Genomic DNA, 24,346 nt, shown 5'->3' with positions numbered 1-24,346 from the left:
CACATGAAGTAAGAGATTATATTAATAAATTAGGGCCCTGTTAAATTACAGCGAGAGAGACAATTTTCTGCACCTTTTTTTTTAGCAACTACATTTCTGGTTTTTCAGTGCTAGTACTTACAAAGCTGTCTTTGCAAACTGAACTCTCAATTAGGACCAAAAGTCAGCTCCATACAGGAAATAAAACAGGCACAGGGATTGAGTTTGTGTCCTGGGCTGCTGCTTGTTGCTACTGCTTGATTACAGCAATCTCCCTGGCATGCTTTTTATCTGTACTGTCTAGAACTCTCTGGGACCTTTTTCCCTCCTGGCCTGTTTTGGGTGATACCACATGCCAGGAGCCATTTCCAGCAGGCAGTGTAGGTAAGACTCCACTTCTGTTTCCTTCCATCCTGATTGGCCATAGGACACCATCCCAGCAGGTCCTGTAGCCTCAAACACCTCAAATGCCATCACACAGTGGAACACAGAACACGACTGCATTTTCATACCATGAAAATATTGTCCATTTTGAATGTAAAAATTCCCACAAAGAATATCTTCGGGGCATAAGAGTGCTATGTAGGACCTGGAAGAGTATAACTAGGAAGATTTCAGAATCAAAAGGTGAAGTCAGATGTTTAAGAAGAAAGAGCATGGGCTGTAATTGCAAATGACAACTGTTTCACCATGACCCTGTTTATTTTGTGTAGGGACATTGGTTTCCAGGAGAAGCAGGTGGATGTGTACAGTGAATAAGGTCAGTGCCTTTTCTCCATACTGGATGCTTATACTTTGTTCCAAGTAACGTACATGTTACTCCACCGAGATAGGCTGTTCTTTGCTTCCTGTCAAACCAAGTGTGCTGCTGAATAACTGAGTCATGGATGTGTATACAAGCTAAATCCTGTGGTCTTATCTCACTCACATATGCCCACAGCTGACTTGAGGACCAGTGTGAAAACACTGAAGTCAAGACTATAAAGGTATTAGAAAATGAGTTAGTAGTGTCTGTGGCAATGGCTCTAGAAAGAACAGCAAAGCAGTCCACTCTGTATCTTGTCTGATAATCTTATATTGTCAATGGTTCTGTAACACAAACAACAGTATGAAAAGAATCTTTTTTCCTCCTTTTTTAGCTTACATTTAAACCCTTACATTTAAACTCTGCTCTGAAGACCGAGTTACTAATTTTCTTGTGGTCTCTCCTGCAGTGCTTAAGAACATTTCACTAATATTCCAATTCAGGCAAAATTCCTGCTCTGATATAATCTTGCAGTATCTCCTGGAACTTTGCCAGCAAGTATCACAGGTACTGACAGCAGAGAGGTTAGACTCAGAAATCTGAGATTTGGTTCCATTCAGCTCCAAATGGAAGTGCATGTGCTTCATGCTTGCAGGAAGCATCCAGGTTGTTTGCATTGCCTTGTTTGGGTTTCTGCAATCTGTTCCAGTCCCTTTGCCTTTCCAGTGCTAACTACACTGTCTGTATGCAGTACTGTGCTAGATACATTTCCAACATCATGACTCCCCTTTGTAGCCCTTTTTCTTTCTTACTTGGGTTAGTGCCAAAGTTCAGTGTCAGCACTGTTACCTCCCTAGCTGCTTTTTCCATTACTGTTGTCTCAGTCAATCAGGTTCATACCTTATTGGAGTTGTCGGGGTGTTTATTCTGTGCCTCTGCTTGCTGAAATCCATTCCCCATCAGCACCACCCATCTCACTAGCTTCATTTTGGTCTCATCCAGATCCTGCTGCACTGCCTTCATTCCCATGTTAACCAGGTGCCAGTCCTCTCTGAAAGCAGCAGAGGAGAAGCGGGGTGCATGTTGTTTATGAGTATCTGGCTTGGCTGATAAATTTGGCCTGGAAGGAGCGTGCTCAGGTACTGGTGGGAAATTATGTGCATGCCATGTGGCCAGCTCAAAGTACAATGGGAAACTTGAGAATCCAAGCTAGAGATAGTAACTTATAAAATCTAAAGTTCTAATGCATACAGATCATATTCCATCTTCAGGAACTGCGGTGTCCCTCATAGAAAAAATATCTGGTCATTAAATTTCACATCTCTGACTCAAGACATGATGTGACTAGTGTTTTAAAAAAATAGGTCAGTAGGATATAGGCAAAAAAAAAAGTAAAAAGTAATTGAATTTTGTTGTGGCTAAAACTTGTAGGAAAAAACTTGACTGAGGGTGATGCCTAGCATGGACAATTTTGGCATGCCTCATCAAAAGTCACAAGTCACTGAATTTATGCCTGGTAAATTTGCTGTTGCTTGAAAAACTTGCTAACACAGAAGGATTGGCATCGCTAATGGCAGCACTTAAATCCATTTGTAATGGGTTTTCAAGAGAATTGTGTGTTACCCAAGGAAGACATTTGGCTCACAGATTGAACAGTTTTCTTTTGTAATATGGTAAACAAGATGCTGCAGCATAGTAATTTCTGAGGGAAAAGATACAGGATTTCTAGTGTTTTACTTAAAAATTACAGATACTTGTATTAACCGATAATTTCTTATTTAGGTGTCTGAAGAAAGCAAGAATCATGGAAGGTCATAAATAGTAAGCATGTTGATTTTTTTTTTTTTTTTTTTTTTTTAATTCTAAAAAGCTAATAGTGTTTGGTATGTTGATTTGTTCAGTTTGTTTATCAGTCTCATAATTCAGGAATCTGTATTAATCCCAGCACTTCTTCTAATCTTTTTGTGACTTTATATTAGTAGCTAGTTTTTAGTCCTTGCACCATGCCCCCACAATTTCTGGTGACCTCAGCTGAGGTAGCTCTCAGAGCTGGTTAACATCAGATGAGTTACGGTGTTTTCTTCACTTGACTACTGAAATGAGATCTCGGTTATTTTCACTGCTGTAGCAGAAGTCAAAGCACACAATTAGCCAGGTAGCTAAGGCCTCTATAATACCTTGTGAGAAGTTTGATGGGTATTTTTAATTATGACCAAAGTAATGCTATTTTTATTAAACTCTCATATTATGTTTTCTCATAATACAGGAGGATTTTTTTATTCATTAAGGGCTGTAAATTTTGTATTTTAAAGGTGCAGCATGTATCAGGTCAATTTAATCTTCACCCAACTTGATAGGCTGTTTGTTGTCAGTGTGTGTAGTGGCTTGTTTGTACAGAATTCCAAATAGAACATGGTATGTTTTGTACATTTTTTTTTTCTGTCGCACCAAAAGACCTTTATTTTGATTAATAAGTTAAATTCTTGGAACTAATATTTGTGTAGAATTAAATGGGTAAATATCTTTGCTTTTCAAGTTTTGTGAAGAAGCCATTAAGTGTTCTATACAAGTGCTTTTTTAAATTATGTCTCTGCTCACTTCCAGTTTAATTCCTTACCATCTCTTTGGTAATTAAGACACTGTCACCTAAGTCACTGATTAAAAGTAACTAAAGCAAGTAATATAACCCTGTGAAAAAAATTTCCTTTTCATTTTAAACTGTGTCACTAGTGACTGTGTAGGGTAGATATCGTACCCTTTTGGGGAATATGTACCAATGGCTTGTTTTTTCAGAATGGCTGTATTGCTTCACAGCAAATATATAGATATATATAATCAGAGGGTCATAGGATGATTGAATGACCTGGGTTGGAAGGGACCTTACAGATGATCTGGTTCTAACCACCCTGCCATGGACAGGGACACATATCTCAGTACATGACTTCATGTCTATGTTGGGTCTGAACACCTTTTGGGGTAGCATCTCTGAGCAATCTGTCTGTTGTGAACAGAACTAGAGGTCAATATCTCATTAATGAACCCCAGTTTGTCACTCCAGGTGTAAGGTATCTTCTCAAAATAAACTCAACCTATTTAAGTTTTGATAAGTATCCAATATAGCAGTGTTTAGCAACCATGTACTTCTAAAAAGCTGAAAGAGTACCACAGCTTTTTCTGTATATTAATAATGGAATAACAAATTAATAATGGAATAACACTTCCTGAAAGACACCAAGATTTTCGTGGTAAGACTGTATTTTCTATTAAGCTGTGTGGGTATGGCTTAAATGTTGTGGAATATGGAATTTATATATTGCACTTTTTATTCGGTCTGCTACAGGAATGCAGAATTATTTGTCAGTGAAAACTAATCCTTGAAAGACAAGGTTACCTGTTATACACCCACAGTTGTCACATAGTCACTTGTATAAAGGGAGATGTGAGATCTCAGTCTTTCACATAACAAGCTCAAAAGAGATGAGTGTTCTTCTAATTCTTTTTTTTTTTATTCAATTACAAAAAAGGAGGGCAAGAAGTAGTCTAATCCCATTCACAAAATGAGCTGTGTCAAATCCCAACAGTGCTGAAATGGCATGAAAATTGCTACCTGCTTAAGCAACTCTGCTAGTTCACTTGAAACTCTCCTATTAATTATGCAAAATAAAAAGTTAATTCCATGGACTATAAATAATTTCCTAATGCATTGGGAAGAATTCTTTGAAGCTGTTTATTAGGCAGTACTGCATGGTTAAGATATTCAAGTTGAAATCAGTGTATTATTTTTCAGAGTAGGATGGGAAATACAGTAATTCAATTGCTTTGTTCTTAATGCATAATGAGGAACTGCATGTTAGAATATATGTGTTGGTATGCAAATGCAATATTTTTAATGGAAATGTATTAATTGAGTGTGTTCAACTTATCTTTAAAGCCTCCAATTGAAGTTTTAAATTTTGTTTGTTAATATTCTAGCAACTATCCAAGAGAATTTTATGATCAATATGCTCAAAGCCAAGAAAAATCTGTGGTCAATAAAATGCAACAGAAATACTGGAAAACAAAACAAACCCTTATAAAAGTTACAGGAAAAAAGGAAGATGAACATGTTGTGGCTTCAGATGCAGATCTGGATGCAAAACTAGAGGTTTGTAATGTTTGCATAATGTCTGTTCTCTGTTTGTTAGTTTTTAAAGGATTTTAATTTCTACCAAGCCTTTAATACATGTGTATATATAGGATATAATAACATAGATACATTTTTATAATTTTCACATAATATCACTTCCAGATTCTGACAAAAGTATCTGGAAATTTTGTCAGAATCTGGAAGATTCTGATAAATCAGAAGATTTACATAGGTAAATTCAGGGAATATAGGGAAATTTTTTTAACACGAAACCCTATGTCCCTCTAACTTTATTTGGAACTTAACATATCTCAGATTTGTTTTCATGTTTTAGGAACAGATTTTCTCCTTTGTTAGCATAGGAGTCAGGAGATCATCCTTATCCTTTGCCTATGTCAGTTTAAGGTGATTTGTTTTGGTTTTTTCCTAATAGTATTTTACTGAGCATACAAATGAAGTTTTTTAATACAAGTATAAAATACCATATATACCAGAAAAACATGCAATATGCCTGGGAGCAAGGTGCACAGTGCATTCTACTCTGAAGGTTTTGAGCAGATTAGTGGGTTCTGACATGTCGAAAAAAGGAGCTTCTGAAATTCTGTAAAATAAAGCCAAGAGAAGGAATCCTGCTGTGTGACAAATACAGTCCTACTGTCAGTATCCTCAACCCCACTGAGGCAAAAAAAAAGGTTAAAATTTTACAAAATGAAGACCTAGAATGTCTTTGAGACAAAGCAAAAAATTGAGGGTGTACTAGGAAGTGTAATAACCCAGTTAATGTCCATGTAAGTTTTGTGTTATTTTCTTATGTGAGGGTAAATGTTTTGTTTTATTGGCTTTCTTGCAGTTTCTTTAAAAAAATGGACAGGATTCTCAGTTTATTTAGGTTTTAGGTGAAATACAGGTGGCTGTAGTACAACAGACACAAGAATAGCAATAACTTATCCCCCGGTGATTCTACTTACTGAGTCTGCACCATGGGTTATAAATCAAGAGTAATGATGTAAAACAAGCTGGAAGTATGGAACAATATTTTATAAATACATACCTGAGTTTTTACCATGTCTACTGTGCTGCAGACACATCAGGAAGGATGCTTTGTTAGCTCAAGTGGGATTGGAAATAGGGAAACTTGTGTTCACACAAGTGAAATAAGCATGTTTTGGACAAATTCTCACCTTCAAGTCATACTCCCATTTTAAAAGACAAGACCTGTGTAAATTTGTAGTCAAGCAGCCTTGAAAGAAGGCACTAACTGTGTGCCAGTGGTCTATTTTACTTCTAGCTGTGTAATGCTTGATATGGTAGAGTTTAGATTTAAGTTGTAGGCTGGAGGTTTAAGATGGACAGACGGAGTAGTAATTTTTCTGTTTCCTAGAAACAGTCTCCTAATACAGTCATGACTGACTTTTTCTTACCTCTGCTTTTGGAAGATGCTGCTTTAGAAATTTGTTTATGCCAGTAAAAGTTTCAGTTTAAATCAACAACTTCCTGTGTTGACCATACCTATGCAAGTTGGTTCCACTAGACTTCACAGTGTCTATGAAAAATTCAGTATGCACATTCCCACATGTGAGAATGATTGATTGATTGATAGATATTTTGGTAACTCTGTTTGCCGTGAGGTTTTTAGAAACAGATCATGTACATCTTCATATCTATACAAAGATACCACCTTAAAAAAAAAAAAAAAAAAGCCAAAAAAAAACCAGCCAACACAAGTTGTTTGGTTAACTACCAACTGTTTGTTGTAGATCTGTTTCCAAAGTTATTTTTTCTTTATTTTCCTTCTGTAAAGTTATGATTGGTCAATCTTTAGTTTCAGTTAAAATCTTAATTAAAAGAAGAGCACAATTGAGAAGGGAAATACCCAAAATATTGCTCATGGTTCAAGAAGAAAAGAATGGTCCCTAATAATTTCTACAAAAAATTAAGGTCTTGTCTTTTATTCCTCAGTGTTTCTTGCATACATTTGACAAATTTTTGTGTGTTTTGTTTCAATATCAGCTGTTCCATTCTATTCAGAGAACATGTATGGAGTTGCTGAAAGCAATTGAACTGTATCAAAAAAGGATTTGTTGTAAGTATGATCAAACACAGTAGTTAAAATGATAAGAAGGTCTGCTTTATGGAATCATTGAAAAGTGAAAAGGTAAAAATGAAAGTGGAGAACTACTAGTTTCATCCTATCCAAAAGTAATGTTCCTTGCAGGCAGCTGAATGCAGATTTGGTTATTTGTTTGAAGATTTCCCAGTTCTGAAGTTTTATGTATTGATATAATGCAGTGATAGCAATAATGACTGGAAAAAGCTTCCTTTAATTTTTTTTTCCCCATGACTTGGTTGACTTGTTTAAATTCAAAAATATCTTGTCTAGAAATCATAACTCCTTTCTAAACAGTTTTAGTGTTTTGTTTTGCTTTTTTTTTTTTAAATCAGGATTGCAGATGAAAAATTTTTGGCTTATTGCTAGTTTTATAATTAAGTAATCTATGCTACTGTGATGAATTTGATAATACTGAGTTGATTGTAAAAACCATACAGTAATTAGTGACAGTCATTAGTGAGGGAGGGGGGACCTAATTTGGGATGTTTCAAACAGCAAGTTGTATTGAATGTCCTCTAAACGTTCTCTGCAGTCCATATTGTTTGATTTCTGGCCTGAAGGAGAGACTCCGGCTATGAAATCAATTTACTGTCTTTTTGTTGAATGTTACACATTTTCTCGAGTTTTTAATTTTTCTTTATCCAAAGAAAGTCAGAGATGATGTTTCAGAATCAGGAAGTAAAATTGAAATACAGCATAGTAGGGTATCAAGTTAAAGAATTGGCAGGTGAAATCTGATGGAAAGATTTGCGTCAGATGGAGATGTGCATCTTCTACCAAAGAATGCCGAGTCTGCATTGGAGTTGACTGTTGCCATATTGAAAAATGGCAAGAGGACTTCAGGAGATCTTCTTTTGTTGTTTTAGGCCATTCTCCCTCTTGATAGTCGGTTGACATTGGTACTATAGGAGATAGCCACTTTAAAAGACAAGGAGATGAGGGCATCATGAAATGTTTTTGTAAGGTTCTCTGAGGTCATGGTCCCAGTTTAGAAGCAGTCGGCAATTCAGTGTAAAACCACTTCATCTTCCTGTTTAAAAAATGATCAGTTACTTTGAGTTAGATGTGTTTCAGGTAGTTGAAATACAGTGTTTCAATTACAGAATGTTCAAGTCGTCAAGTAATCTTGCCAAGTAATTTGAAAGTAAGTGTTCTTTAAAATTAAGTACTTGAATTGTCATGTGAAATTTTATGTAGTCAAGCATGAAAAACGGCAAGCAAGAGAAAAGCAAGTGAATGAGTTTTGGTTAATTCAACTTGAAATTAGCTTCAATAAAAGTATGCTATCAGCTGAGGCAATCCAAGTGTTAAAAAAGAACTAAAAACCAACCTGCCAAACCAGACAGAACCCAAAAAACCCAGCACTGAAAGTTAACTGCAATCAACCCAACTTTTTCTTTTTAAGAAAGAAGTAGCATATTTTTCCTGTTGTCTTTTGGTGCTAATGGAATTTTGTGATTTTTGTTAAGTATATCAGCAAATGTCTCAAATTAATCAGGTCTTCTGTTTACTAAATGCAGGAATTCTGTGAAATTATTTATTTTTGCTTTGCTGCTTCGACCTAAAGTGGCTTAAACTGTTTGTTAGGGCAGTTTTAAAGCTGCTAGGAACCAATTAAATAACATATTTGACAACTCATTTATTTTTTATTAGTTCTGTCTCAGGAAGAAAATGAATTGGGGAAATTTCTTCGATCACAGGGTTCTCAGGATAAAACAAGAGCAGGAAAAATGATGCAAGCTACAGGAAAGGCCCTCTGCTTTTCTTCTCAGCAAAGGTATATGGCTCGACACTGCTGTCTGGTTTGCATAGTAGTTGTGATAATGATAGTTGGTTCACCAATGTCATAATTCATTTGGCTGTTTGAAATGTTTGAGGAACCAATTGATAGGAAAATTATTGATAAAATCTGCTGTAGTATTGGCAATATTAGAGACTTCTTGAATTCTGCCTGATGCTTTTTCTCCATAGACCTGCTATGTCTGTCCCCTGCCTGTGCCTGTTCAGCTCAGTAGTTCTAAGGCTGTTCTGGAGATCTCCGTGGCCTCTCCAGCCGGTAGGGTTGTAAAGGCGCTCATGTCAGATCCTTCTCCTGTTTGGTGGCAGTTCTCACTCTGCAGAGGAGTGTTGCAGCAAGCTCACTGTGGAGGTGTCTGCTTCCTGCAAGGGAGGAAATGAGTAAAGGAATACTTTTTTCTGGGCCATCAAGTCTTATACCTTGACTAAACAAGGAGAAAGGAGGAGTCTAAATCCCATCTTCTGCTTGAACTTTAGTGTAAAGCTCCTCTTAAAGATCCTAGATCCCTACAGAGCTCATGTAGCTTGTGTAGGGGCAAGTAAAAGGTAAGGAATCCAGATGGACACACAAGCACACTAACACCTGCTGTTACCCAGAGTCCTTAATGTCTCACTGACCCAGTGTTTCCTCTAGAAGTTTAAAAGTAACATTACCTGATGTCATTGTAAGTATTGTGATGCTCTTTTTCACAGCATTACGACTATGAAAGTATAAAATTCACCGTCACTCACAAAGGAAAATTCTATTCCATTATGTTTTATAGGATTTTGGAGAGCTTTTAACTACAGTGATACTTTCTGGCTTTATCTTAACAATGCAGTTGTTTGGCTCAGAATAAAGCATAGCATACAGAGCACTGAGGATTCATAGGTTTATCTTGGGCTAGAGTTTGGTCATTTGCATCTCCAGTAACAGTCATGACTGGGATCTTTAAGGCACGTGTAAGGCACCTTTGAGCAAAAGTGCTGATGACTTGCTTCTTTATGACACTTAACTGTTAATAGAAATCCCAATGCATATCTACATAAACTAGACTTTCTGTTGGATATCTGGGTAAGAATATGGAAAAAACATAGTGGAAAAAACTAAGTCACATTAAATTCACATATTATTATAGCTCTTGCCCAGTACATTTTTAAGGTATCTTTTAAAATAAATTCACATAAAAATAAAACCATTTGTCTTTCTTCTTTTGAGCTATCTTCAAATTGTTGTTGAAGTTGGGACTGCTTTTATTTATGTTTCATGCTCATAGCTAGTTCAGTAGCTGGAGATCAAGATGACAATTCTTGGGGTACTGGAGCGAAAATTAGAAATTCTCTTATGCCAAGGGACTTCCTGGCACATTAAACCATCTCTCTGCTGGTGTGGAGCTGTTTGAACCCATTCCAGTGAGGTGCTGCTGGAAACCAAGAGGAAAGCAGAAGCAGCAGGAGGAAGCAAAGCAAGAGGGGCAATCTAGTGTTGAGATCCCATTAAGATCTGAAGTAATGGCATAGGGAGGACAACAGTGTCCCCTGCTGCCTTTCCAAAGTGTGGTTGTCAGAAAAAAATATTTAGATAAATGTCTAAATCTTCCAAAAGGTAATGTCCTTCCAAGAAATTGTTCCAATTATTAAAATAACCCAAAAAACCCACAAAGAAAAACTCAGATAATTATCTATTTGACAGATGACTTATTTATTTACATTTGAAGACTGAAAGGCTAATGCTAATGGAGTGCTTTTTATGATGTTTAGCATGACATTCCTGATACATCTGTGATACCTTTCCAGTAATAAATTACCTTGGGTATATTTTTATAGTTGCTAAATGAAACTTGTGAAGAGGAATGGTAATAAGATACAAGTGGTCAAATTAAAATACATAGGCACAGTAGAAGAGGTTTATTTTCCACTCACACATGTAATTGAAAAGTTGCTATTTGAACAGAAGGGTTGCAAACACAGTATTCATTCAATATAATTCTGTTTCATGTGCACCTCCAACCATGTGGTAGAATCATCTGAACGTACACTGGCACTTAAGTGAACTGTGTATGGTTTTTTTGAGTGCTAGTAAACTGTCAGAAGTTGTATTAACCCTTTGTGGAACAACATGTTTAACATGTTCCTCTCGTTCCTCTCTTTCCTTCATGCCTTCCCCCAGATTAGCACTCCGTGCTCCTCTCAGTAGATTGTATCAAGAAGTGGAGACTTTCAGATACAGGGCCATCTCAGACACCTGGCTGACAGTGAACAGAATGGAGCAGTATCGGACTGAATACAGAGGAGCTCTACTCTGGATGAAAGATGTGTCTCAGGAGCTGGATCCAGATCTTTATAAGCAGATGGAAAAGTTCAGGAAGGTATGAAGTTTCCTCTAGTTTCCTAGAAGGGATTGCCTAATGAATGACAATGAAGCATGGTTTCGATTCTTCCAAGGAGGGCATAATTGAGAAGCAATAAGGATGCCATTTATCCTAACCTCTTCTTTGTGGGCTGTAAGGAAAGGCATATTTTTAGTAGTATATTCAACTTCAGCATACATCTTTATAATTTAAATAATATATCCTTTTGAAGAAGGTTATATAATTTTGAATACTTAGCAGTGATGCCCGAATGACTAATAGAGGAAGATATGTCTGCTGTCAGATGGGGAAGGGAATGTTGATTTTTGCAACTTAAACAATAACAGAAGTGCTCTACTACCTGCTGCTAAATTTTGAGGGCAGTTAAAGACCAACATTTTCAAAATTCGCTATTGTTGGATTTTAGGGAGGAGTTGCAAATCTAGAATTTATTTTTAGGTTCCTGATGCAGTTCAGCGTGATTCTTTGGCAACTGCTAAACACTAAAACTGCTAAGGAGGCATTCTCCATAAATAGTTTTCATTCAGTATCACTCAAGTTTGCTAAACTCCTCCCCTCGCAAAAGACTTGCAAAATCACAAGTCCTAGGTGGTAGGCTGCAATTTTGCTACCAGGTGGAAGTATAGAATTTATTTAGGCTGATCCTGTTACAGTTCAGGAATGCACATGAGACCTTCACATTTTCTAGTGGGACCCTAGAGCCAAGTTTGTTAAAAGTCTTTAATGTTCACAGCTGACTGTTTATAGATGCTGACTATCAGGAAGACTGAGGATCTTGGGTATAACCAAGTGGCTCATGCTTTGAGTAAAGGCAGTAAAAAAATTTACAGAAATTGTGTCATAATTAAAAGCAGAGGTCTAATAACAGAAATTGTATTAAAGTGGACATGTATATATGTATGTGGCTTAGAGATAGGTAATGTATAAAAGATGTTAAAAAAAATGTTAATTGATGGCTTAAGCTGTCTGTAACTGAAAGTGTTTGAAGATAAGATACATAATTGTGGATTTTAGAAGCTTGAATAAACCATCCTAACAGGAAGGGACTGGCATGCATCTAATTATGCCATTTTTTGTAAACCAAAGGGTGACAATAGCAATTAAGAAAGGGATGGAACAAACAGTACCCCAGTTAGCCATCTAATCTTTATTTAATGCTTCAGTACAGGGTACTCCTGTACTGGGTACTGGTACAGTACAGGGTATTCCTGTAAGTCTTGTGGCACCAGACATATATTTTATTATGCCCTATGGGAAATGTTTGTAATGGCAAGTTCTTGCAGGTAAAATAATTGGTATGGTCTTGGCCTCAGCTGATTGCTTATGTCCGTTGTTTGATTTATTAGGAAAACACTTAAAAATGGAATGTTAGAATGAATAAAGCAATACTGGTAATAATCGTAGAAAATTGATTTATAGCTTTCTTGCAAAACAAGTGCTGTGGAAAGCATAAATTATATAAATGGCAAAGTAATTAAAATAACATATGGTTTGTGCAGTGAGCTGCTATAGATAAAAACCTAGAAAAACCTACATGTGAAATTTTGGACATCTTGAGTTGCTGTGCTTCAAGGTCAGCAAAAAAAAAAAAAAAAGCTTTTTTTTTTTTTAAGTTCTTATAAAATTTAGTAGCAAAAATGTGGAAATACTAAGTATTTTTAAATATTTCTCGATCTGAAATAAATTATATTCTGACATTAAAAAAAAAAATAGATTCTAAAATCCTGTAGCATGACCTCAAATCATTAAAAAAAGCCAAACTTGAAAGTCTTCTGAACATTTCTTTTGTCCAGCTGGCTGTCAACTCAAAACCATTCAGTTCACATTGTAATGCAGGGAACAACAAGCTCTACATTTTGTAGCCAACAAAGTAAAGAAATGCCCCTGGTATCCACTTTCCCACATATCCCATCTGTGCAACAGGCATATCAAACTAGTCTTTGGAGATTTAATACTTGCAGGAAGTAAACTTTTTGGTTTTTAATTGGGGGAAAAAAATACTGAAATAAAATCCACAGGCAAAATGTTCCTAGGTAGCTGGTGCTGAGCAAGATCTAAGTTTCTTTTTAGTGCTTTACAAAATTAATGGTGGATACTGTAGTTCTAAATAATTAAAGAGTTTTTATTGTCTTTTTTTTTCTGGTTTTGCTTGCAGATCTTAATTGTACCATAGTGTGGCAGTGTAATGCTGAGGATTTTATTTTGGATCTGTAACAATTTAAGAAGTCATGCTAGTTTTGTGTTGAGAAAGATGTTATAATTACTCATGTAAGGTTTTTGGTTCTTAAATATACCATTGCTAGAGAGAAGCATTTTGAGCTGGAGCTGTATATTGAGTGATACACCAGCAAGTAGTTAGTGAAGCTGATCCTGTCAGAGCACTTGAAAGAAAATTTTTTTCAGACTTCTGATTGTAAAAATCCAAAGTTTTACTTCAGTAAATGTTTGGGTTTTTTTTAATTTCCAGTAAACAGTGCTAGTTTAATGATCTTTAATGCACATAGTGCCTCAGCTATGTTTTTATTATTTAGTTAAAGGACTGTTTTTCAAGTATGTAGCCTTTTATAATGTAAACCTTAATGTATCATTATGTATACAGATATGGTACTTGTTTTTGGAGACCAAAGCTAAATCAATCCAGATGGGGTTTTCATACCTTCCCTCAGAATAGCTGAGGCTAAAAGATCAATAGCTGAGTCAGTATTTTCAGAGCTGATAAAATCTGAGTTAAAACACTGACATTTTTGTAGCTCTCTTTCAAAACAATGAGGTACTTGAAAGAATTTTCTAATGCTGTTCTTAAGGCGTCAGTCTAAGTATGCAAGACCCAGCAACACTACCCCTTTCAGAGTGTCTCAGAACACTGCAGAGCAGCCTTTTTACATTGTTGTTTGAGGATAGCTATGTAATTGTAGCTACTTGAGTCAAACTAGGAAAACAGGTATTTACTTTTCCCTGCAGAGTTCTATAAATACTATGTAACTTCTTTTTTTTTTTTTTTTTCTGTTAGTTTTTATGAACAGTCCAGTGCTGTTCTGGTTATAGACTTCCATCCCAAGTTCAGAGTTTGAAGTGTTCCTTGAGAGCATCTAAACAGTGCTGTGATATATAGAAGAATTTTAATGAGTTAATACCCTTTTACCAAATTCTCCACACTGATCAGGTTTTTAAAGTTCTTAAATCTGGTCTCTTTTATCTGTCTGGAGACTGTACACTATAATATGAATTGTGTTGAAATGTTGTAAAATTATAGACCAAATGGCCCAAGTGTTGGTATTCTCCTTCCAGCTCTGAAAAAGTTAAGCTTTTCCATGCATTTTCTGAGCAGGAATGCGACAGTGTGTAGGGGTAAGCTATAAGACCAGGCAACAGCCTTCTGCATGCAGCCTATAGGACACAGGACAGTGTGCTATTCAATTTTACTGGGCTGTGCTGTCTCAGATGCATGTACAACTCAATGCAGACTTTCTCATCAAACCTGTGCATTTCAGTGCCATCTCTAACAAGTAAAAAGTGAGAGCTGAAAAAAATTGTCATGCTGACCTTAAAGCTAACTATGAGAAAATTACATCTGTGGCATGATAGGTTGTTTATTGTGCTACATTGATAAAGCAGACTAATCCTTTCTATATTTGTTTTTTCACTTCCATTGTTCTCATACTTCTCTGCTTCCCCTTCATTCTGAGGATTGAACCAAATCTGGAATATCTTTGTAAATACCAGTGGCTATGCTGGGCTCCCTGAGACAGGCTGCACTGCACCGTAGGGCCCCAGCTCTTGGTTTGCATGCAGATCTTGAGAACTTGCAAGCTAGAAGCTGAATTGTTTGGATACATTTTATCTCCAGCTCTTTCCAGTTATAGTCCTTCAGATACTTGAAAAAAAATTAATGGCCTTAAATGTAAGTTTAAAGATAGATTTATCTTTAAAGGAAAGAGGAGAAAAGGAAGGAAAAAGGAGAGCAGGAAGGAAAGTTCAACAAGAACTCAAAATGACATAACAATAACTTAAACTGTTGCTGTTATAAATGTACCAGTATAGGGAGTGGCTGACCTGTGCAAGCTTTCCTTGAATATCTTTTATTTCTTGAAAGTTAAAACTTCTGTGAATAGATGGGAAATAATGAAGATATAAATAAATCTATTGATTAAAAGGTCATAAGGGAAATACTGCCTATATGTATTCATTGTAAAGGTGTCAGCAAGTATGGCTCAGATACATCTGCTGCACCTTGTCAGTAAGGCTCAGGATCTACAGCTCTGTTCTCCTGCTGGCCCCTTGCCTGTTACTACTGCTGGGCACGAGGGCATTCTGGCTTGTGTGATGATAAAGGTGCTGTACCACGCTACAGCATCATTTACTGCTCCCCTATCCATTAACATAAGCTGCTAATAGCTCAGCAAACGTAAAGGCACTGTGGAAATGTGCTGGAGTATTGTTTCAATTGTTTTTTTTAATTCTCTGTTACTTTTGAAAACTCTTGGAGAGTTCAGAAAATGCAAAAAGCCTAGGAAAGGAGAAAAACCAAATATGAAGCTGATCTTTGAAATAAGAAAAAAACTTGGCAGTTGCCATCCTTGGGAACTAAGTTTCTGGTAAAAATAATGTGAAAAGGAAATCTGTAGGCATGTAGAAGCTAGCAAACTGAAGAGCAAATAAAAGCATAGGTTTATAAATAACATCACATGTTGGTGTTTTTTAATTTTTTGCATTTTTAGTCAAATTGTTCTTTTACTGGAAAACAAATTGCAAATCTGCATTGTTTCAGTTTCTTATGAGTGATTACTGGAAAAGGAATTTAGCTTTGCTAGAAAAATAAGAGCTCTCAGGAGCTGAGAGTTGAGAATATTGACCAAGGAACACTAAACAAAGTTTCAGAGGATCATAGAATTTAAAGACAGAGAACAACTTAAAGATCAACTAAACTCTCTTCCTGACAGGACAAAATCTGTACATCTGTAATATATTTTCCAAGTGTTTTTCTACATCTAATAAAACAATTCATTTGAGGGTGACCCTCTTAGAAGTTTTGTGGTGCTGTTTGTTGGTCATGTTCTAGTTCAGTTATTAAAAGCCAGCCAAGAGAAAATATGCTAATACTGTTTGCATCTGCAGATGATATTAAGCTGGAAGGTCTTTTGGTTTTCCAACAGCAAAGTACACCAGCATCTTAAAGAAAAATATCTCTGGCCATGACAGTCACAATGGTGTAAATAAAAGACTCTAAGTTGTCATAGTTACAAGTAGCAATATAATTGATGGATGTTTAGAGCCAGCTAGGGTAATCATTTTTTACCAGCCTTGGGTTTTAAAAATTAACAAAAATAATTCTAAAATAAAGTTTTCAACACTAATTGTCTCTGTTTGATTTTAGGTGATATTTTCCCATTAAATTCCTACTTCATCTGAAAAACCTAAAGCACTTTTATCTTGAGGTGACAATAATATAGGCCTATGCATGTGAGACAGCACATGTCGGTATTTGTGCTCTGGAGGTGTCAGAAAGATCTGAGTTGCTTCAGTAGACTGTATGCTGGATATGAGATATATGGCACTGCAATGTGAAAAAAGAATGGTGGCTTTCTTAATACCTGCTAGGAATCTGGGATAGTAAAGCCTATCACATTAATAGGTGGGATTTTTATCAGCCTCCATTCAAAATCCTCCTTAAAAAAAAAAACAAACAAACAAAAAAAAAAAACCAAAAAAAAAACAAAAAAAAAAACCAAAAAAAAAACCAAAAAAAAAAAAAAACCAAAAAAAAAAAAAAAACAAAAAAAAAACCACAAAACCCATACCTATTCTCTTTGGGTGATTTGAATTGCTGCTGCTGCTTACTAGAAGAATAGGTGAACTTCCAGGAGATGCAATAATATTCTCTGCAAGGTAGCTGTGTCTCCTCTAAAATTAGTAAGATGGTGTCAAACTGCACTCTGAGATCCACATCTTAGTGCAGCAATGTGATAGCAGAGATAGAGATAACAGCCCTCTCTTACGATATGACGATAAGCAACACCTACACATCTCTTCTTGTGACATGCCTGTGCCATCAAAAGTAGGTCTGGTTTCATTCTGGTAGGGAATAGCAATGAGAGTATGGGTTTGGAAGTCAGGTTTTTAAATATGAAAGTATATGGTGTTGGAAATGCTAAATTTAGTGATTTACTGAGAAATTAGGGTAGTGAAAGACAAAGCACATAAAAAAGTGCTCTTCAATCAAAATTGTAGTTGTTGCTTTGTGAATGTTGCATCTCCATGTAAAAGCAGATGGAGTTCCAGTGCTGAGCATGTCTTCTTTGAGAAGTTTCTGCTATAATGCTCCTTCCAGCTTCTCCAATATTACATTTAGTAACACTAAGCAGAGAAACCAAAACATTACAAGATACCTCACATACAAAATGCCCAAGCATTTTAAGGCAGTTAGGAAAGATGTACCTGTTTTGAAAACGTAACCTTAAGGAGAAATGTTCTTCACAGTAAAAGCATTTTATAGTCTTACAGCTTTAAATTACCATTTCAAGTACCATTTGTAGGACTCAGAGTACATAATGATACAAAATCAATTATTTTCTGGAGCCATTTCATGTATATTAAATATCACTGATGATTGTTGCTGAGTTAAAAGCAAAGTAACAATGTGTGATGGAGATGCCCTTTTAAAAGCATAATAAGAGTATGCCACTCAAATATAGAAACAGACTTCTTGGAATAGATTACATCATCTTTAGAGGTATTGCTTGTAGAATATGGTTGCTTCCAGAGGCTAATATTTACCCTTGAGAAATGATTCATCATCTGTTCAGTTATTTTTATGAAATAAGATTTTGAGGTGACACTCTGAAAAGTGGTGTTAAAGTAAAATAAAATTAGTCTGCTAATTAGTCTGCTGGACTACAGATACAATATATTTTTAAACAACTTTGTTTCATGTAACCTTGCTGAAATCAAAATAGGTAGATTTGGGTTATTTGTACATTTCCAGGCTTATATTTATGTTGAGAGAAGGTAGGCAGACACATCCTAAAAATTTCTGATCCCCTGAATAATAGAATATAGAATGTTTCAACAGAGTACAACAAATATTCTAAAAAAAACTCAGTGTTTTAAGTCAATAATCTTAACTTTTCTGTAATAATTGGTTTTGGTCCCAGTATTAAAAATACTCTCTCAAACATGGTTTGATAAAAATTAAGCTCCAGGAATTTTCTCATGTCTAATAATTATAGGAATGTGTAAATATTAAATTTAATATCGGATTTAAAAGCAAAAATAGGATCTGAACGCTATTTTCTGAAATATTATTCTGAAAATGGGAAAGAAAATATGATTGTCTAGACAATTTCTATTGCTCACATGAAAACTCAAACTCTGCAAGATGGTCTATGTGGGCAAAGCCTGCTACCCATGTGGATAATTTTGTGAATTCAGAACCTAAATGAAGTGTAAAAAATATGACCAGAGTAGGCTGTGAAAAGAGAAATGAGATGTGGAAAATTCCCTCAGCCTTAATAATCTGAAAAGGCTAGGAGGATAGTTAAAGAAATATTTTTTGAAAATAAATGAAATACAGATGTGACTGAACTGAGAGAATTCTGCAGAAGTGAAGAATAAACAGGAAGGGGAATACAGCTGTTGGGGAAAACATTGTTTACACAAGAGAACCAAGTTTTCCTATAGTCGCCACTGCCTAGGAATTCTTCTTATACTTTCCTAAAATGCTTGGGCACATGCATAATGTAGTCCATCTGCTTTTGCTTCATAAGGCCTTAGCTGTTCAGTTGTATGTTGCATAGGCTCTGAATGATTAAAAAGATGCTATGTTTGATTTTTCTCCTTCACATAATGAAACCAAATTAGATAGGATTTTTAAAAAGCCAACAAACAAAAAGGTACTGTTCTAACCAAAAAAATGGCAAACATACCACCATCTCTGACTCAGGGTTCTGTCTGAACCCTGCTTAGATTTCAAATGTTGTTTCATCTGTAATAGCACACTGTGAAGTCTGAAGAGCACCACAAAAAGATTTGTTTCTTTTTTATAGATTTGTATTCTTTCAGAGTTTGTGTCTTGACAAAATATAATTAAATTGTTTTGATGGAAACAAGCCATACTTATTGATATATTAAATGCCAACCATGAATAGCAGTAATAATGCATGGGATTATTTACAACAGACTTTGTGTTACAAATTAATCGTGATTATTTGTGGGTGCCATTTTATATTCTGTGCTGAAAGGTTAAATAGAAAATGAAACATAAAACATTGACTTACGTGACTTCTGCGTTAGCACTGTAAACAGGGTGACTTTACACTCAGGACAGTGAGAGCATCTGGGGACTGAATATTAAAGGAGCTTGTTGATTTTGTTGAAGGTATCTTTCTTAAAATGTTGGTGTCACATCTAGCTAGTATCTGCAACATGTGTCAGTGCCATTCCCTGGCGCTGTGTACATCTCTTCATCCCACTGCCCTTTGCAATGGCTAAGGAGATAATACAGGCCAGGTCAGTGTTTTGCAGTGGGCTTTCAATGGGGATATTGTTACTGCACTTGAATTTGAGCTTTTCAAGTCCCTTTACCTATTCCAGCGTATTCACTCCTCCCATCTGCCTGCTCAGAGGAGACACAAATTCAAGTTACAGTCTTGCTCAGGCCTTGAAGAATTTAATTTGGATGCAAAGAAATTAAAAATATGAATTATATTTTTTCCCTATGAGAACACTGTACCTAAAGGAGTCAAGAAGACCTGCAAATTATCTGCATTATCTGAGATAAACTGAACTGTATAATTACTAGATAATACAGTCATGGGCATAGTAGATATGTTAGCTTTATGCTATATTACAATATTCTTTACATCACCTCTGGTCTTCAGTGTTCAGAAGCAGTTATTACATGTCTCAGTTTCCCGCAGGGGCTGACTGTTTAATTGCTCTCCACTTGCCAGCATTCCCCCCTGTACCATGTGTGGCAACCATCCTTTGCTCTCAGGTTGTCTAATATGATTAACACAAGTGAGTTATGACAAGCTCAGCAGTTCTCAGTACTTTTAACACTCAGTCCAGATTATGCCTGCTTTAGAGCTGTATGTGATCTTTCAAACCTGAAAGACTGTATTATTTCTTCATTTTTGCTATTTATCTTGGTTGTCCTGCTTCTTGCTACAAATCTTTGCAATAATTTTTAGCAACTCATAGACTTGGTTCATACCAATAAAACGTGACTCTTTGTTTTCAGACTATACATAGTTATTTGCATCTATGCAAAGAACTGTTGGCTTTTTTATCAACTCCCTTAGAGTCGTTTGTGGAGAGGAGAGTTCATTACTTTTCAGGACCATATTCTTCCCTAAAGAGGGTGTTTGTCCATGCATGAAAATATGCACCTGTTTGTAAATTGGGAGGGTGTGTCCGAGTACTCTGTGGTGGTAATGACTCATGTCTGCAGAGTGACAGATGCATGTTCCCTACTGGAACTGCATTTGGGGCTCATAATGTAAAAGTCTATCCCCAAAATCTGAAATAATGTTGTTTAGATGAATGTCATTCTGTATTCAATTTAAGTCTGCTGATCATTAATATTTTCTTTGTATGTCCTTACTTCAAGGTCCCTGTCAGTGTCAACAAGTGTTTTTTGGTCTTTTTTTCCTTTCAGCCTGGTAAACCACACATTCTGTGTTGGACCAGAACTGAAACTTGTTACCAACAGAAAACTGAAGCACGTATTTAGAAGGCTTCTTAAAGTAGAAGAAAAGCAGATGTTTTAACAAGGCTAGAAGTTACATATTTATTGCCTTCCTTTCATTTAAATTGTCATTTCATGTTTGTTCCCTTTTTAAAATAATTTGCACATTGATCTAAGCTGTAAAAATTAATACAATGGCTGTGAGGAAGCCATCCATATTAATAGTTTCAGGAGCATGATGTGGTCTCTGCTCACTGATAATCTAAGAGGAGCCAGGAGGTATAAGCTCTGAGAGGTGGAGCTGATTTCATACACGGTTTATGCCTGTAATGACCCTGTGTGAATGAGTTGGGAGGAGAGGCTGTGTGCACTCCTGCTCTCAGCTGTCACATATCTCACTCGCTAAAAACTCCTTCTTTTGATACAGTTTGAAGTTAAACATACTGACCACAAGTAGTTTGTCTTTATACTGCATAAAATAGGAGGAGAGGCCTCTTGCAGCCAGCAGTAATGTTAGCTGGGATGCTGCTACTGGCTGTGTATCCCTTTATTTCCCCGTGAACCTTTCATGGGAACACAAGCTACAGCCTTTTGGATCAAAACTGCTGAGGCCAGGTTCTATCTTGCATGGAGGATAGAACCACATTCATTTGGAGTTGATCTATTTCTGCACAGGCAGGAGATGGAGAAGTTGCTTGGCAACATGTAAGGAGTGTGGGGCTGTGTATTTGAAGAGTAAGGGAAGATTTTTCAAAAGGCAAAGTCAGGAGTATGTATGACCTGTTTTCTGAGGAAAATGTATGGCTGTGCAGAGATGCTGCTTTTCTGAAAGATTATGCCTAAATGAAGCTGACCTGGTGCAGAACTCTGTGTAAGCACTCACTGTACTTTGAGCATAGCATTTATCTATTTAGTTTAAAAATGTATTTTCCCAAACTTAAATTCAAGTCAGCCACTCCTAATTTGAAATAAGTCTTGTGTAAACACACTTAGCATCTGTTTAATTCAAAATTTTTGTTAAACCAACTTAGCTAACCTGCAGAAAAGTAGCATATCTCCATTTCTTGGGCTCGGAAGCTCTTGAATGTTTTAAAATGGGGTAACTCACGAATGGTTTTTTGCTTTGCTTGAATTTTTATGTTGTGATGTGGTGATAATTTCTATAATGACTCTGAGTGCGGTTCTGAAAAACTGAAGACAGTTGTTGCTTTCATCCTCTTAAATTTAACAGACTTTCCTTCATTTTACGGTAAATACTGGTTGGAATTACAGAAGTGGTCCACATCATGTGTTTGAGAGTCAGTTGCATGCTGTATTTGATAGAATTTTTTTTTTAAGCTGATGTATCTTCTGTGAATATTTCTTTGTGTATTTTGTTGTAATTGTTTTATTTTAAGTGACTGGATTCACATTCTGGGTCTGCACTGTGTGTTCTGTTTATGAAAGCTGTTGTGAGGCTTTAAGCTAAAGACTTTGTTTTTTGGCTGGATGAACTTGCTGGACTGTGGATGTAATTTTGATCAGGGCTGTGTCCAGCTGCTGGATAAGTGGAAAGGATTCTGTAGAGGCATTGCTCTCCCCAAATGACACACTGTGTCTGCCTCTACTTGGCCATGCTAGAGGGGCAAAAATCAGGAAGGAGGAGAAAAATATCACCCGAATTCCTGATAATTCCTTAGGAAAATACTTCAGAGGTTTTCTGTTGCTGTTGGGCTCTACCATTCAACCTGCGGTGTTTGGGTTTTTTCCCCCTATGAAGGGACTAAATTACTTTTTAATAATGGAGGAGGAAGTATATGTCTGTTGCTTTAGGGCAGCTGTTCAGAATGTTGTTATTTAGTACTGTATTGCTTGCCACAAATAGTTTTCATGTTTCAGAGAAATTTAATTTAGGTATAACAAAACTTTGCTGCTGCTAAGAGATGTTTGGATCCATGTCTTTGCACTACTATAATAGTGAGAGTAGAGAAGAAAATATGCCAAATTTGCATCAAAAAAGGTTAAAACAAGCAAGGAAAAAACACATTCTCTCGAGACATCTAAAATTAGAATATCTTGTTGGTTGAATAGCAGAGCAACTTTTTTCATATAAATTTAGAGAACATGTAGTTGATGGGCCTTTTCTGATTAAATGCCTAATCCAAAAGCAGGGCTGTTTCAATAATATTTACTTTTAGCAAACTGCCCTCTACAAAAGAGAGGAAAAAATTAGTTAGATATGTATTTCCCACAGGTTGCATGTAGACAATAGCACTTTTTAGTATTCTAGCCCCCACCTAAATACTAGGAGTAACCATTTCACTTGGCAGTCAACCCTCTGGAAAGAAGAGAGGAGATTTGTGGTGGATGCTGAAAGATAAGCTAGGCCTGTCCAGGTAAATCCTGTAGGTTTTGACAATTGATTTCCAAAATTCAAACCTCAGGTCTTAATGTATATGTAGACTTTTTGCATGGGAGTACAAAATTTTTTGAAAGTTCTGATATTCTCTCCATAATGCAGTTGTAATTGTAGAAATGTTGGAGCACCTCAAAATTGCCCCCACCCCTACTCCTGGTGAATCTGTGTGAATGTAAAGCTTACGTTCTGTCATACAGTTATAATCTGTGAAGCATTTCCATGTGATTTCTGTTACTTAAGCATGTGTGGGCATAGGCAGTGCTTGAATGCACTCTGGCACCTCTAACAGTTACAAAATTTTTACAGATTTAAAATTTTTGTAGTAGAAAATCTGCAGTTACACAGGTGTTATGTTGGACAAGCTAATTTGAAGTATCTGTGCTACCTTAGACCACAGAACAAAGAGTTATTCTGGCATAAGATGATGCTTTGCTGGTCTGAATCCAGCAGAGCAAACTCACAAACTCCTCTTAACCTGTGAATGTGCCTCAGGGTTACTTTATTCTTCAGACAAAAATCCGCTGTCTGTGCATCATCTTCACTGGTGTCCAGTGGTAGCAACTAGGGAACTGCACAGAGCAAATACACAGTGGTGTTTTCTTTTAGTGCTGATGACCAGTGGAGACATCACAGGACACAGGGTTTGTTTTCCTGTAGAATTGTCCAGTTGCCTTTTGAACCAAGATAAATTCTGGCCATCCCCAATGCATGGCTGTGATCAAAGACCTGCTCTGCAGACACAGATGTTATGTAAAGATCACCGCACTTCATTTTGTGCTCAGATGGCTTGTTCAGTATAATGCCCTCTGGTTCCTGTGTTGGCTGTGTTGGCATCTTTTTCAAGTTTTGTATCTGTGGTATGATGGCCTTCCATCATACTCCTCACTAATTATTTTTTTTTTTCTGGCCTCACAAACCCTCATCTATCATTCTTTTTACAGAAACTAATTTACATATTTGGTCAGATATTTTGTTGTTGCCTGCCTTTTTTTCCCAATTGCTAAGCCTGAACTGATCTGTGTTTGCAGATCCAACTTGGCTTTCAGTTGAAATGCAGAGTGAAAAGTTATGTCCCTGTATAATACTTATGGAATCACATGCATAAAGTGTGAGGAGGTTCTCATTTTCCCCCATCCTTAAAGAGACACAAGAGAG

At 36.4% G+C, this 24,346-nt stretch overlaps 1 protein-coding gene across 7 annotated transcripts in view; it reads left to right on the top strand.

The window, feature by feature from the left end:
- The window catches only part of ICA1 (islet cell autoantigen 1), a 76,559-nt gene that overhangs the window by 9,199 nt on the left and 43,014 nt on the right, over positions 1–24,346 (top strand). For 4 of the 7 annotated variants that reach the window (XM_053988617.1, XM_053988610.1, XM_053988625.1 and 1 more), the window contains exons 2-7: positions 693–739; positions 2,507–2,545; positions 4,697–4,868; positions 6,861–6,933; positions 8,614–8,737; positions 10,907–11,105. In XM_053988617.1, the coding sequence (XP_053844592.1) occupies positions 2,529–2,545; positions 4,697–4,868; positions 6,861–6,933; positions 8,614–8,737; positions 10,907–11,105 (585 nt within the window). In that variant the 5' untranslated portion in view covers positions 693–739; positions 2,507–2,528. Of the gene's footprint in view, positions 1–692; positions 740–1,263; positions 1,292–2,506; positions 2,546–4,696; positions 4,869–6,860; positions 6,934–8,613; positions 8,738–10,906; positions 11,106–24,346 lie in introns of those variants that run through there. The other 3 variants (XM_053988636.1, XM_053988591.1, XM_053988600.1) reach the window with 2 other exon arrangements.

The sequence above is a fragment of the Vidua macroura genome, chromosome 1 (genome assembly GCF_024509145.1).
Source record: "Vidua macroura isolate BioBank_ID:100142 chromosome 1, ASM2450914v1, whole genome shotgun sequence".
In the NCBI taxonomy this organism is placed as follows: Eukaryota; Metazoa; Chordata; class Aves; order Passeriformes; family Viduidae; genus Vidua; species Vidua macroura.
This window is presented reverse-complemented; position numbering and strand designations above follow the sequence as displayed.